Source organism: Littorina saxatilis, linkage group LG12, assembly GCF_037325665.1.
Source record: "Littorina saxatilis isolate snail1 linkage group LG12, US_GU_Lsax_2.0, whole genome shotgun sequence".
NCBI lineage: Eukaryota > Metazoa > Mollusca > Gastropoda > Littorinimorpha > Littorinidae > Littorina > Littorina saxatilis.
Window position 1 is genome coordinate 9,210,667 of NC_090256.1, and position 12,161 is coordinate 9,222,827.

The 12,161-nt window shown below is 47.8% G+C and overlaps 1 protein-coding gene across 1 annotated transcript in view; it reads left to right on the forward strand.

Annotated features, from left to right (window-relative positions):
- The window catches only part of LOC138982501 (glutamine amidotransferase-like class 1 domain-containing protein 3, mitochondrial), a 17,734-nt gene extending 5,749 nt beyond the window's left edge, over window positions 1-11,985 (forward strand). Inside the window, exons 5-8 of the mRNA XM_070355804.1 lie at window positions 9,013-9,132; window positions 9,662-9,754; window positions 10,554-10,710; window positions 11,412-11,985. Coding sequence (XP_070211905.1) covers window positions 9,013-9,132; window positions 9,662-9,754; window positions 10,554-10,710; window positions 11,412-11,537 — 496 coding nt within the window. The 3' untranslated portion in view covers window positions 11,538-11,985. The remainder of the gene's footprint in view (window positions 1-9,012; window positions 9,133-9,661; window positions 9,755-10,553; window positions 10,711-11,411) is intronic.
- The last annotated feature ends 176 nt before the right edge of the window (window positions 11,986-12,161 follow it).

Consider the following 12,161-nt stretch of genomic DNA (forward strand, 5'->3'; position numbering starts at 1 on the left):
GTGTCAAGTGTCCCGTACTCGTGTCTCTGTCAGACAACCTAGCCAAATACACGTGACTGACCTTGTCACAAAACCAGTCCAGCTATACACAATTCTGCCTCCCCAAGCAGAAAAAAGACACGAGAAACTCAATCCGTGAAAATCCCGTGTGCGCTGTCAGCGAAAAACCGTCAGCTCTATGACAGCAGAAACCCGCACTGTGAAGCTCGTGCGTTTCAAAACATCCGTGCTCGGGAGCACTGTCAGCAAACTCTGCTGTGTCCAATATCACGCACAGGCGCTTTCTATCATAACCGACCAAGAACAGGCACTCCACTGAGTGACACTTTCTTGGTCTCTGTCACCCGATCGTGACACACCTCCCCTCTTCAAGACGAAACCTCGGTTTCGCTCACAGTCATGTTCTCCTCTACAGCCCGAGAGAGAAAGTCAGCTCCAACATTGTTGGCGCCCGGAATGACGCGTACCGTGAATTGGTACGGTTGGAGAATCAACGCCCAGCGCATAAGTCTGGCGTTTGCCAACCTTGCAACCTGAAGATATTGCAGAGGTTGATGGTCCGTCTCCAGACAGAAAGGTCGTCCGTACAGGTACGCTTCGAACTTCTGGATGCCCCAGACAATGGCGAGACACTCGCGTTCAACCGTTGCATACGCTGCCTCGGCCGAGGTCAGCTTGCGGCTGGCGAAGCAAACAGGGTGCAAAAACCCCTCTGTCTCCTGAAGCAACACTGCCCCAAGTCCCTTCCCTGAAGCGTCTGTCCTCAGCACGAAGTCCTTGTTCAGGTCTGGTAGTCGGAGAATAGGCTGACTGGTGAGTCGCCTCTTCAGGGTGTTGAATGCGGAGCTGCATTCCTCAGTCCACACTACAACGGTCGGTTGTAGTTTCTTGGTAAGGTTGGTCAGTGGTAGTGCGATTTCGGCAAAGTGCGGGATGAAGCGTCTGTAGAAGCTGGCTAGGCCCAGGAAAGACCTGACTTCTTTCTTCGTGCGCGGTGGCTCCGCCTCCCGAATCTTCTGGATCTTGTCGTCCTCTGGAACGAGCAATCCCTCGCCGACAACATGACCCAGGAAAGACAATTCCCGAAATCCCAAGTAGCACTTGGACGGTTTAGCTCCCAGATTTCCGTCCTTCAACCTTCCGAACACGTCGCGCAGGGCGTCGAGATGTTCAGTCCATGTCTCTGTCGCGATCAGCACATCGTCGATGAAACTGCTGATGTCCTCGCGCTTCAAGGGTTCCAAAAGTTTCCTCATCATGCGAGTGAAGACGGCACCTGCATTCTGTAGACCAAAAGGCATGACTGTCCACTGGAACTGGCCGAATGGAGTGGTAAATGCAGTCTTTGGGCGATCTTCCTCGGCAACTGGGATTTGCCAGTATCCCTTGGTGAGGTCCAGTTTGGAAAAGTACTTGGCCTTGGCCAAGTGACTGAAGAGGTAGTCCACATCAGGCATGGGTTCTGCGTCAAACGCCGTGATTTTGTTCAGCTTCCGGTAGTCGACACAGAACCTGACGCGTCCATCCTTCTTCTTCACAAGCACAATTGGTGAACTGTAGGGAGAGTTCGCTGGCTCGATGACGCCCAACTTCGTCATGTCGGCGATTTCCTTCCTGACCACCTCCTTCTGGGCATGAGGCATGGGATACTGCTTCGTCCTCACTGGCTGTTTCTCCAGCAAGTCGAAGGTAAACTCCTCTAGATGCGTCTGAAGTGGTATGTCTGTAAGGACCCGTGCTGCATCCTTCAGGATCTCTTGCAGGTCCGCCTGCTGGTCGTCCCCGAGATCAGGTGAGATGTGCACGTCCGTGTGATCCTCACTAGCCTCCAGCGGACAAACTGGTACACGTCCTCCTCCCTGTTCTTCCGTTGTCTCGTCCATCACGACAGCAACTGCTTCTGTCACTTTGTCCTTTTCCCCGTAGGCAGTCCTCTCTATGTAGGCGCGCAGCAGGTTGGCGTGGTACAGGCGTGCTTTCCCGTTCATGACGATCCTGTAGTCGTTTTGGCCCACTTTCGCTGTCACCTCAAAAGGTCCTTGCCACTGCAGTTGTAGCTTGTTGTGTTTGACAGGTAGAAGTAGCAACACCCGTTCTCCAATCTTGAAGCTGCGCGGCCGTGCCTTGCGGTCGAATCCTCGCGCGTAACGCTGTGCTGCTCTTCCCAGGTTCTCTTGAGCCAGTTTGCAGGTCTCTTCAATCCTGTTCCTGAGTTCTACGATGTAGGTCGCTGTCGTCTGCACCTCCTCGTCAGCTTCTTCGTCTGTCCAAGCCTGACGCAGGATAGCCATGGGACCGCGTACCTGTCTGCCGTACAACAGCTCGAATGGGGAAAAGCCCAAGCTCTCCTGAGGAACCTCGCGGTATGCAAAAAGCAATGCTGGGATGTACCTGTCCCACGTGCGTGGTTTCTCCTGAGCTAGTTTCCTCAGCATGGTCTTCAAGGTGCCATTGAACCTCTCCACCAGTCCGTTGCACTGAGCATGGTAAGGAGTGGTGAAGTGCTGCTCCAGTGATAGCAGTCGTGCTGCCTCCGCCATCACTCCTCCCGTGAACTGCGTGCCTCTGTCGGTGAGTACCTCTGATGGAATTCCCAGCCGGGACCACATAGTAACCAGAGCCTCAGCTACTCTCGTGGCTTCAATCGATTTCAGAGGGATCGCCTCTGGGTATCGAGTAGCGTAGTCCACCATGGTCAAAATGTATCTGTTTCCGTCCTCAGACGCAGGCAAGATGGGCCCGATGATGTCCACTGCGACCCGACGAAAGGGTTCGTCGATGAGCGGCATCTTCTCTAAGGGGACCTTCCTCACCCTTCCTTTGGCAACCACCTTCTGGCACTTATCGCAGGACGCACAGAAACGTCGGACATCCGTGCAGATGCCTGGCCAGTAAAAGTGGCGCCAGACACGATCCGTGGTCTTCTTGGTGCCCAGATGACCTCCCAGAATCGAGTCGTGTGCCGTTGCCATGACACCCTCGCGAAACTCGCGAGGCACGACAACCTGTTTGAATGCACCTTCCTTGTTGCTGAACTCACGGTAGAGCAACTTCTTGTCCCTGAGGAACCTTGACCTCCCATGCTTCCCGCTCAGCTTCACCTTCCCCGACTTCGCGTGCTCCCGAGGAGTAGCTAAGGTCGGGTCAGAATCCTGAGCCTTCGCGAGAAGCGCGGGGGTCACGTTCCCCAGGGCAGCTCGTGCAGCAGGTAGAGGTTTGAGAGGTTTGTCCTCTCGCTCCGCCTGTGCCCGCGTGAGCACTGAAATGACGTCGGGAGACCGATAAACGGGAACCTCCCTGGTGACGCCGTCCACAAACTGAACCCGGTTTCCAATGAGCAGGTCGCATGGAGGATCGTCCATGACGACGGCCACAATGGTCCCCGTGAACAACGGGGTTACGACCTTGATCACTGCCGTGTTCAAGTCGTAAGCGTGAGATGCCTCGGCCATTCTCACCCTGATGCTGTCTCCTGTGTAGGCCATAGCTGGAACCAGGCTCGCCCGAACCACTATCATGTCTGCCCCTGTGTCCCGCAGACCCTCGCCCTTCACTCCGTTAACGTAGACGTTGCAGTGGGGCTGGAAATGTTTCCTGGAGCACGGAACGCAGAGTTGTGGAATGGTGCATGAGCTCGTGACGTCCCTTAGCTCCTCACTGCCAACAAAGTGTACGCCCTTCTGGTCAGCCTGTCTCTTGTGGCAGTCCTTCTTCACGTGGCCCCGCTTGTTGCAGTAGTAACACTGGATGTCAGTTCTGGAACCTGATCCTTTGTGTCCCTGATCGTCCTTCCCGTCCTTGGGTCCTGAAGAACCCGAATTTCCCGATTTTCCTGGCCGTGAGCCTGAAGATTTGCCGGAGATCGCCTGGGCGTCCTCGTGTACTCTGATCCAGTCGGCTGCCTCCTGAGTAGTCTTTGGCTGGTGTTCCTGCACGAAGGTCACCACCTCAGGTCGCAGGCTGGACATCAGTTGCTCCATGACAATGAGGTCGGCAAGGTCGTTGACGGTCCAGTCCTTTTCGGCCATCTCCACCCAGCGCCGCAGGTAGAGATTAAGGCGTGCCACAAACTGATGGCTCAGCTCGCCGCTCAGTCTCTTGCTGTTACGCAGACGTCGTCTGTAGGCTTCCGCAGTCAGGTTGAAGCGCTGGAGTAACGCCTTCTTTAGTGCCTGATAGTCTCTCGCCTCGTCGTCATCCAAAGCGTTGTAGAGCTGCAAAGCACGTCCTTTCAGGCAGGTGCTAAGGCGGCTAGCCCACGTGGCCTCTTCCCACTTCTGGTCAGATGCAATGCGCTCAAACCGGCGTAAAAAGTCGTCGAGCTCGTCCTTGTCATCGTCGAACGTCGGCAGTCTCGTACGGTCGGCAACAAACGTCGGCGCGCTAGCCTGAGTAAGCGTACCCTTCTCGGCCTGTAGCCTAGCTAGCTCTAGCTGGTGATCGCGATCCGCCTGTTCCTTCCGGTCTAGTCTGTCACGTTCGGCCTGTCGTTCCCTTTCTTGTCTGTCAAGTTCGTCTTTCTTTTCTTGTCTGTCTCGCTCTCTTTCCTGTCTGTCAAGTTCGTCCTTCTTTTCCTGTCTGTCTCGTTCGTCTTTCTCTTTCTTGTCCTGCCTGTCACGTTCGGCCTGTCGTTCTTGTCTGTCAAGCTCTTCTTTTCTCGTCTGTCGCTCTATGTCTTCCCTACGTTCCAGCTCCTTGCGTTTAAGCAAACTACGCGCTCTAACGCGTGCGTCTCGCTCTGTCTGTTCCTCGCTCCCAGGAGTCTCGAAAGTTATTCTCCTCGTAGGAGATCCCCCTGTAGCCATGGTTAGTTTTAGCAAAGCTTTATTACCAAAGTAAGTCTAACGCAGCTATAGCTAGAACACGCGGTGACGAAAGCGGTGGATACAAAAATCCAGCAACCGGAAAATGCAGAAGAAAAATCCAAACGGTGTAGAACAAATCGCGTAGCCTACTTTATGGCTGCTTTTTGCGGTGAAACAAAGTGTTTCCCACAGCCGTGGCCTACTTTATCGGCTGCTTTTTGCGGTGAAACAGAGTGTCTCCCACAGCCTTGGTTAGGACAGAAGTCCTCGGACCCTTCCCCCCCAAAATTCCAACAAAGTCAAAATATGGAGAAAAATCCAAGTAAAACAAGACGGTAGAAATGTAACCTGTTACAGAATACGAAACAACAATGTAGAGAAAACTGAGTAAAACGAATAACAAATCCGCTAACCCCGCTCAGCTCTCTGCAACGGAAAACTCTGAACGTACAACAACAAAGATTCACAAACAAAGGAAAGGGAAGTAATCACAGTTAGCGCATACAATAACTCACAAATTACAATTTACATTTCCTGCAAGATGTGAATCGCTTAAGGTGTGGTATATGATCAAAACTATACAAAAAAGGGTAGCACCAAGCAGAAAATAAGTCGAGCACTGACGAGATTATCTGCTCTTAGTTATCCTTAATTGGTGGGTCTTTATCAGTTGGAAATTAACTGAGTAAATCCCGGCTTGGCCCCCATGTGTCACGTTTCAATATATCACTTAAGGTGATTATGAACCTGTTAATTACTACTAATTAACTAACCACACCACGATCCACTCTCGCAGTCATACAATTAAATAGAGTCAACAAAAGTATAAGTTTCAGACGCCTGTTTATGTATAAACTCTCCACCTCCCTCGAGCCTTCACTCAAAATATGTTCCTTTTACGTTCTCAACACGTAAAAAACCAGTGTTCACTGACAAAATGCCAGTAGTATGTAGAAAATTATAGTAACACGCTGAACCCGTGTAAATATAGTTAAATGCGAATGTTCTGTTCGAAAAGCTCTAGTTCGTGCAGGTGTCCCACACCCCACGTTGTCACTACTCCAATGAAATCATAGATACGAAAAGACAACGGTGGTCAACGGGGTGCGTACGACATGGTGCACTTAGCTTTATCTCTGCTGCTGCTGCTTAGCCGGTATGCTGGTTAGTCGGTCCGCTGGTTAGCCGGTTCGCTGGTTAGCCGGTCCGCTGGTTAGCCGGTCTCCTGGTTAGCCGGTCTCCTGGTTAGCGTAGCTTCAACGTGCAACAGTTCCCGCCAGAGTCAGCCGTGCAGATGTTACAGGAATGTAACGAAGCGAGGCGAACGAACGAACGAAGGCTGCAAACAGAAAGCATCGGTGCACTAAACATGTCAGCTACCCCTCACCCACCACCTTAAAACATGTCATCTTTAAATACCTCATCGAGCACGTGGGCCTGCACAAAACGGACTTTTTACAACAACAAAACAGTCATTTTCCGTCCTTCTCTCCCTATCTGCAAAAACCATATACAGATTAGTATTTTAGCGTCACAGAGAGTAAATTATGCGCTAACCTGGAAAGAACAACAGAGAGTATTTCATTCCACAACACAGACTCATTAACAGCGTTAAATAATGATTTATTACCTCAAAAGCCTATGATTGTACTCTCAATGGAAGCAAAGTCCGCCTCCTCCCTGGAACAGTCTCTGTTCGTCAACAGTGACCAAAAACCTCCAGAACCCCTTGTCGAATCCTTATGCGAAAGCCATCGCCGACGAAGGAAATGTTGACGACTTGTCCTCAGCAAAACATGTGGCAGTGGAAGTTCCCCTAGAGTGCCGAATATAATATTCGGTGAAAAACCATCATACTCTAGAAACTGTATTAGATCCTTCCCCTTCTGCCGCTGGGTGTCAAGTGTCCCGTACTCGTGTCTCTGTCAGACAACCTAGCCAAATACACGTGACTGACCTTGTCACAAAACCAGTCCAGCTATACACAATTCTGCCTCCCCAAGCAGAAAAAAGACACGAGAAACTCGATCCGCGAAAATCCCGTGTGCGCTGTCAGCGAAAAACCGTCAGCCCTAGCTATGACAGCAGAAACCTCCACTGTGAAGCTCGTGCGTTTCAAAACATCCGTGCTCGTCGAGCACTGTCAGCAAACTCTGCTGTGTCCAATATCACGCACAGGCGCTTTCTATCATAACCGACCAAGAACAGGCACTCCACTGAGTGACACTTTCTTGGTCTCTGTCACCCGATCGTGACACCGACCAAACATAACCAACAAACTATACATGCAGAGGCAAAGAAAACGACCAAACATACAATACACGCACAGGCAAAGATAACGACCAAACATAAACAAACATACTATGACCAGGGGTCATAGTATGTTTGTTTATGTTTGGTCGTTATCTTTGGTCGTGATGTTTGGTCGTGATCTCCAAAATTCATGCTGAACACAGACGTTCAATGTTATATACAGTAAAGCCTCCCACTAAAGACCTCGAAAATGTCCAGAAAAATCGGTCGTAAAAAGGAGGGGTCTTTATTGGGAGTTTCAGAGGTATAATTTTTTTCACAGGGGAGGCAACTGTTGGGCAGTTCAGTCTTTCGTTGTGTTTGTTATTCCATTTTTGTTCCGATTTGATGTGCATATGGGTTAGCATGCCTGTGCATACCCCAGTACACAGACACACACACAAACACACACACACAGCCTCATAGGTAAAACTTGGTCATTGGCCTCGGGTGAGAAGGTCAGTGTCTGTAAACTGGGTCAGCAATAGGTGGGAAGAGGACAGCTGTATAGGCCACTGGACTTTCACACACTACTGACTAGTCACTACAGACTACCACCCCCGACTCAATTGATGCGTGACTATTGGGGTGCGTGTTCCATGTGTGCTGGGTAGTTACGAACTTTGACACTCACTGGTAACAAGAAGAGCAAACGCTCGATCGAGTCACTTTCGCAGTTCTGAATATTATATGAGGCATCAGATGGACAGGAAGAAATTGCTATTCACAACACAATGAGTCACGTTCACATAAAATTTGAGCCCGGTCACTTTTATAGTTTCCGAGAAAAGCCCAACGTTAAGTTGTGTGTTGCCGAACAGAAAAGGCTAGTTATCTCCCTTGTTTTTCTGATAACGTTCGTAAAAGGCTACAGATGTAAATACTTTGATGTAAAGAATAATCCTACAAAGTTTCAATCACATCCGATGAACTTTGTCAAAGATATAAAATGTCTAATTTTTCCTTTGACGGTGACCTGTGACCTTGAAAAAGGTCAAAGGTCAACGAAACCATCGTTAAAGTGTAGAGGTCATTGGAGGTCACGACTAAACAAAATATGAGCCCGATCGCTTTGATAGTTTCCGAGAAAATATAAAATGTCTAATTTTTCCTTTGACGCTGACCTGTGACCTTGAAAAAGGTCAAAGGTCAACGAAACCATCGTTAAAGTGTAGAGGTCATTGGAGGTCACGACTAAACAAAATATGAGCCCGATCGCTTTGATAGTTTCCGAGAAAAGTCCAACGTTAAGGTGGTGTCTACGGACGGCCGGCCGGACGGCCGGCCGGCCGGACAGACTAACACTGACCGATTACATAGAGTCACTTTTTCTCAAGTGACTCAAAAAGGTCAAAGTCGTTATTGGTAGGTCGGTAGGTCGGTCGTCGCAAAAAGGAGGGCGTCGTTCTTCGGAGGATAGTTACAGTGTGAAAGGCATCCGTGCCGAGGAATGCGGTCGGCAAAAGGAGGGGGTCGTTCTTGGGAGAGGTCGTTACGGGAGGTTCCACTGTATATCCAAAATGAACAGATGGAACCATGCATGTGCAAGCTGAATACACACTTACAATGCTAGCTTCCACAGGTGTGCAGACAAACACAAACACACATTCACGGGCACACGGACAGATGTGCGCACATACACCTACATTATTAGAGATGTTGACACGGTATAGGCATTAGTCATCATTACGTTTGTTTGCTAGACAGAGGCCACAAATGTGTGTGTGTGTGTGTGTGTGGGGGGGGGGGGGGGATGGGTTGTATGCAAGACTACATGAATCAAAGCCCTTTTAGACATGCGTACTAGAAGAGTGTATTCACCATTATGGTATCAGTTCATTTTGAGTCCTAGAGCAGCAAATTGTCAAACAAAGAAAAAGCTTTGCATTAATTACAGCTTTTTTTTCTTTTTCAGAAACGTTCTTGTAGAGTCTGCTCGCATTGCTCGTGGCAAGATTGATGCCCTTTCCAAACTCCAGGCTTCTGGCTTTGATGCAGTCATCTTCCCTGGAGGCTTTGGAGCAGCCAAAAACCTGTAAGTTTTGAGCGTCATGCTAGTAAAAGTGTAATTTTGTGAAACGATGCAATGTGTTAATTTCAGTTCACATATATGTGATTGTCAATGCAGTCTCATTGAATTTAATACCTGTGCAACAGGGGAAAAAGTTGCCTGATATGTGTAATGCAATCTGTTACTTTTCACTGATCATAGTACTGTAGTTGTACTAATATTTGCCAAGCCAGCACAAAGTCATTGCATGCAGGGCACTCTCACCGGGGTCGGCCCCGCGCACCTTGCCTACCTGGCACTGAGCAGTCTGTGCTCAGTGAAAAAAACCACATACAGCACAGAGTTTTGTCATTTAACTTCTAGTGGACCCCCCCTTTTAAGACCCCCCCCCCCCCCAACTTAACCTTCCTTCTTGTTACCCTCTTTTCTGAGATTTTCTTTTCATAACCCCTGTAAACTTACCCCCACTTTTAGACTTTTTAAGACCAGATTTTTTAGGTTGCACATACGGTACTACTTTAACTTAATTCCAACTTCTCTGTGTAATTCGCAGGTCCACTTTTGCTGTGGATGGAACGGCCATGAAAGTCAATCCAGACGTAGAGCGTGTGTTGAAGGAGTTCCATGGAGCAAAAAAACCTATTGGGTATATAATTAAGCTTCTGATATTGTTTGTTTATATATGTACATGTTGAAACTTGTGTGCATGTTTGCCATGCTGTGTATATAAACAGTGTTCAAGTTTGATTCTGTGATTCGCTTTGAGAAAGTAGTCATTTTTGCAAGTCAGATATAATCAAATCGCCAGCAACAGGATATGCTACAACACACCGAAAGGTGTCTACAGTTCTAGAATTTAGTACCGTACTTTGGGGACTATAAGGCGCAATGTTTTTCACCAACTTTTACCCCTGCGCCCTATTGACCGGTTCACCTTGTGTATGGCCAAAGAAGAGTACAGATGTACACACACATTCCTATAAAAAGTAACAGAACAGTCCCGCTCTAGTGATATGCATGTTTCTGCTTCTATGACCTGGACAAAGTTTCCTCTCAGACATCAAAGGCATCGGTCTTATAGTAGAAAACTGGTCATTGACCCGGGGTCAGAAGGTCAATGTCAGTCAACTAGGGCAGGCAGCTGAGCTCAGCTGAAAATGAGGTCATTGACCTGAGGTCACAAGGCCAAACAGCTCTGAGAATGCAGACTCTTTGATCTCACTGCACATAGTGGAGAAAACATTTCCACTCTGTTCACTTGCTTTGACTTGTGGCCAATACACGGGAAGAACCTGTTGTGTTGATTTTTCTCATTTTAACCTTTAAAGTGGGGGTAATGCGCCTTTTACAACGAAGCGCCTTATAGTCTTGAAAATACGGTAACTGTTTCCAATCCTGAGATGTTAAATCACCATTTAGTGAAATGTATCCGTGTATGTCGACAGGCTGTGCTGCATAGCCCCAGTACTTGCAGCCAAGGTGTTACCAGGGTGCGAGGTGACTGTGGGGTCGGATCAGGAGGAGCGAGGAAAGTGGCCGTACGCGGAGACCGCCGGGGCCATTGGCTCCATGGACTCGACACACATCAAGAAAGACGTCACTGTATCCTTTGCACAACTTACTGATGCGTAAATTTCTGTTCCACGTCTTTCTTTTTCTTGGCTTAATTAATTAGTGGCTATTGTTTTTTTGCTTTGTTTTTTGCAGTAAGGTTGTTGTTTTTTTAAGTGTTTTATGTGAGGATGTTGAATGAAATAGGGATTGAAATGGAAGAGCTGCCAAGACGGCCTTGTTTATTATTATTATTTGTTTAAAGACAGTATGAGTCCTAGTTAATCCCCAGGTTTAGAAATCACAACTATTTCCTACACTGTATGAGCTATTCCTCATGGTTTTACACACTTGAGGGGAGACGTTTTATCCAACAATATACAATTACAGTTGTAATGATCGATCAAAACAGAGAGTACAGTGGAACCCCCGTTTAAGACCCCCCAATTTAAGACTTCCTCCCCTTTAATACCCGATTTTCTTGGACTTTCTTTTCTGAGCCTCTGTAAATTTACCCCCGTTTTAAGACTCACTCCCTATTGGAGAGGACAGCACGTTTCGCCCTGCAGTCCGGACTGACGATCTAACAGCAAACGACAAGAAGAAGACTCACTCCTTCATAAGATCTGTTTTTGTCAGATTTTTGGAGGCCCTAAAAGAGGGGTTCCACTGTATAAGGAGGTTGAAGCAGAGAAAAATTATCAAAGGGTAATGACCGTAACATCCATGTTGATTCCTTGACCTACCCACAGGAATGTCACACCGACACCGCTAACAAGATTGTGACCACACCAGCCTTCATGTGCGAGACGGCGTTCCACAAAATTTTTGACGGCATCGGTCTCATGGTCAAGGGAGTGTTAAGTCTGGTCAAGTAAACTGTCAGTAATCGTGAATGTAAAAAGGTGTGCTGATGTGTTCATTCAGATTGTTTTCTGAAGTAAATGCTGATACATACAAAGAATAAGACTTGTATATTTTGCGTGCTGTGAAGAGATTTATGAGTGTATTTAACTTGGCTAGATTTGACTGACCTGGTATAAATGATGTTTTGCCGTCATTTTTTAATTTTCAAACAAGCTAAATTACTAGTTGGAAGAAACAACGAATGTTGGAAGAGTGAAAATATGTATGCAGTTACTAGAACCAGCTGGTTGGTCCCTTGGGTGTTTGATATAGACAGGTTCAACTGTACCAGAAATACAGGAACATTAAGGCAAAGATACTTGCACTGTATCTTAATCATGATCACCTGTAATTGTTTTTTTTCCTCCATATGCTCGTGCAGTGAAAAAGAAGGAACAGTAAAATGTTTTGAACTGTGAAGATGTTGCAAAATAATGTGCTTTTGCGTGTGTGATGAAAATAACAGAACAGATTACAGTGGAACCCCCATTTTAAGAACCTCCAATTTAAAACACCCTCCCTTTTGAAGACCCTGTTTTCTCAGACTTTGTGTTCATAACCTGTGTAAATGTACCCCCATTTTAACACTCCCTCCT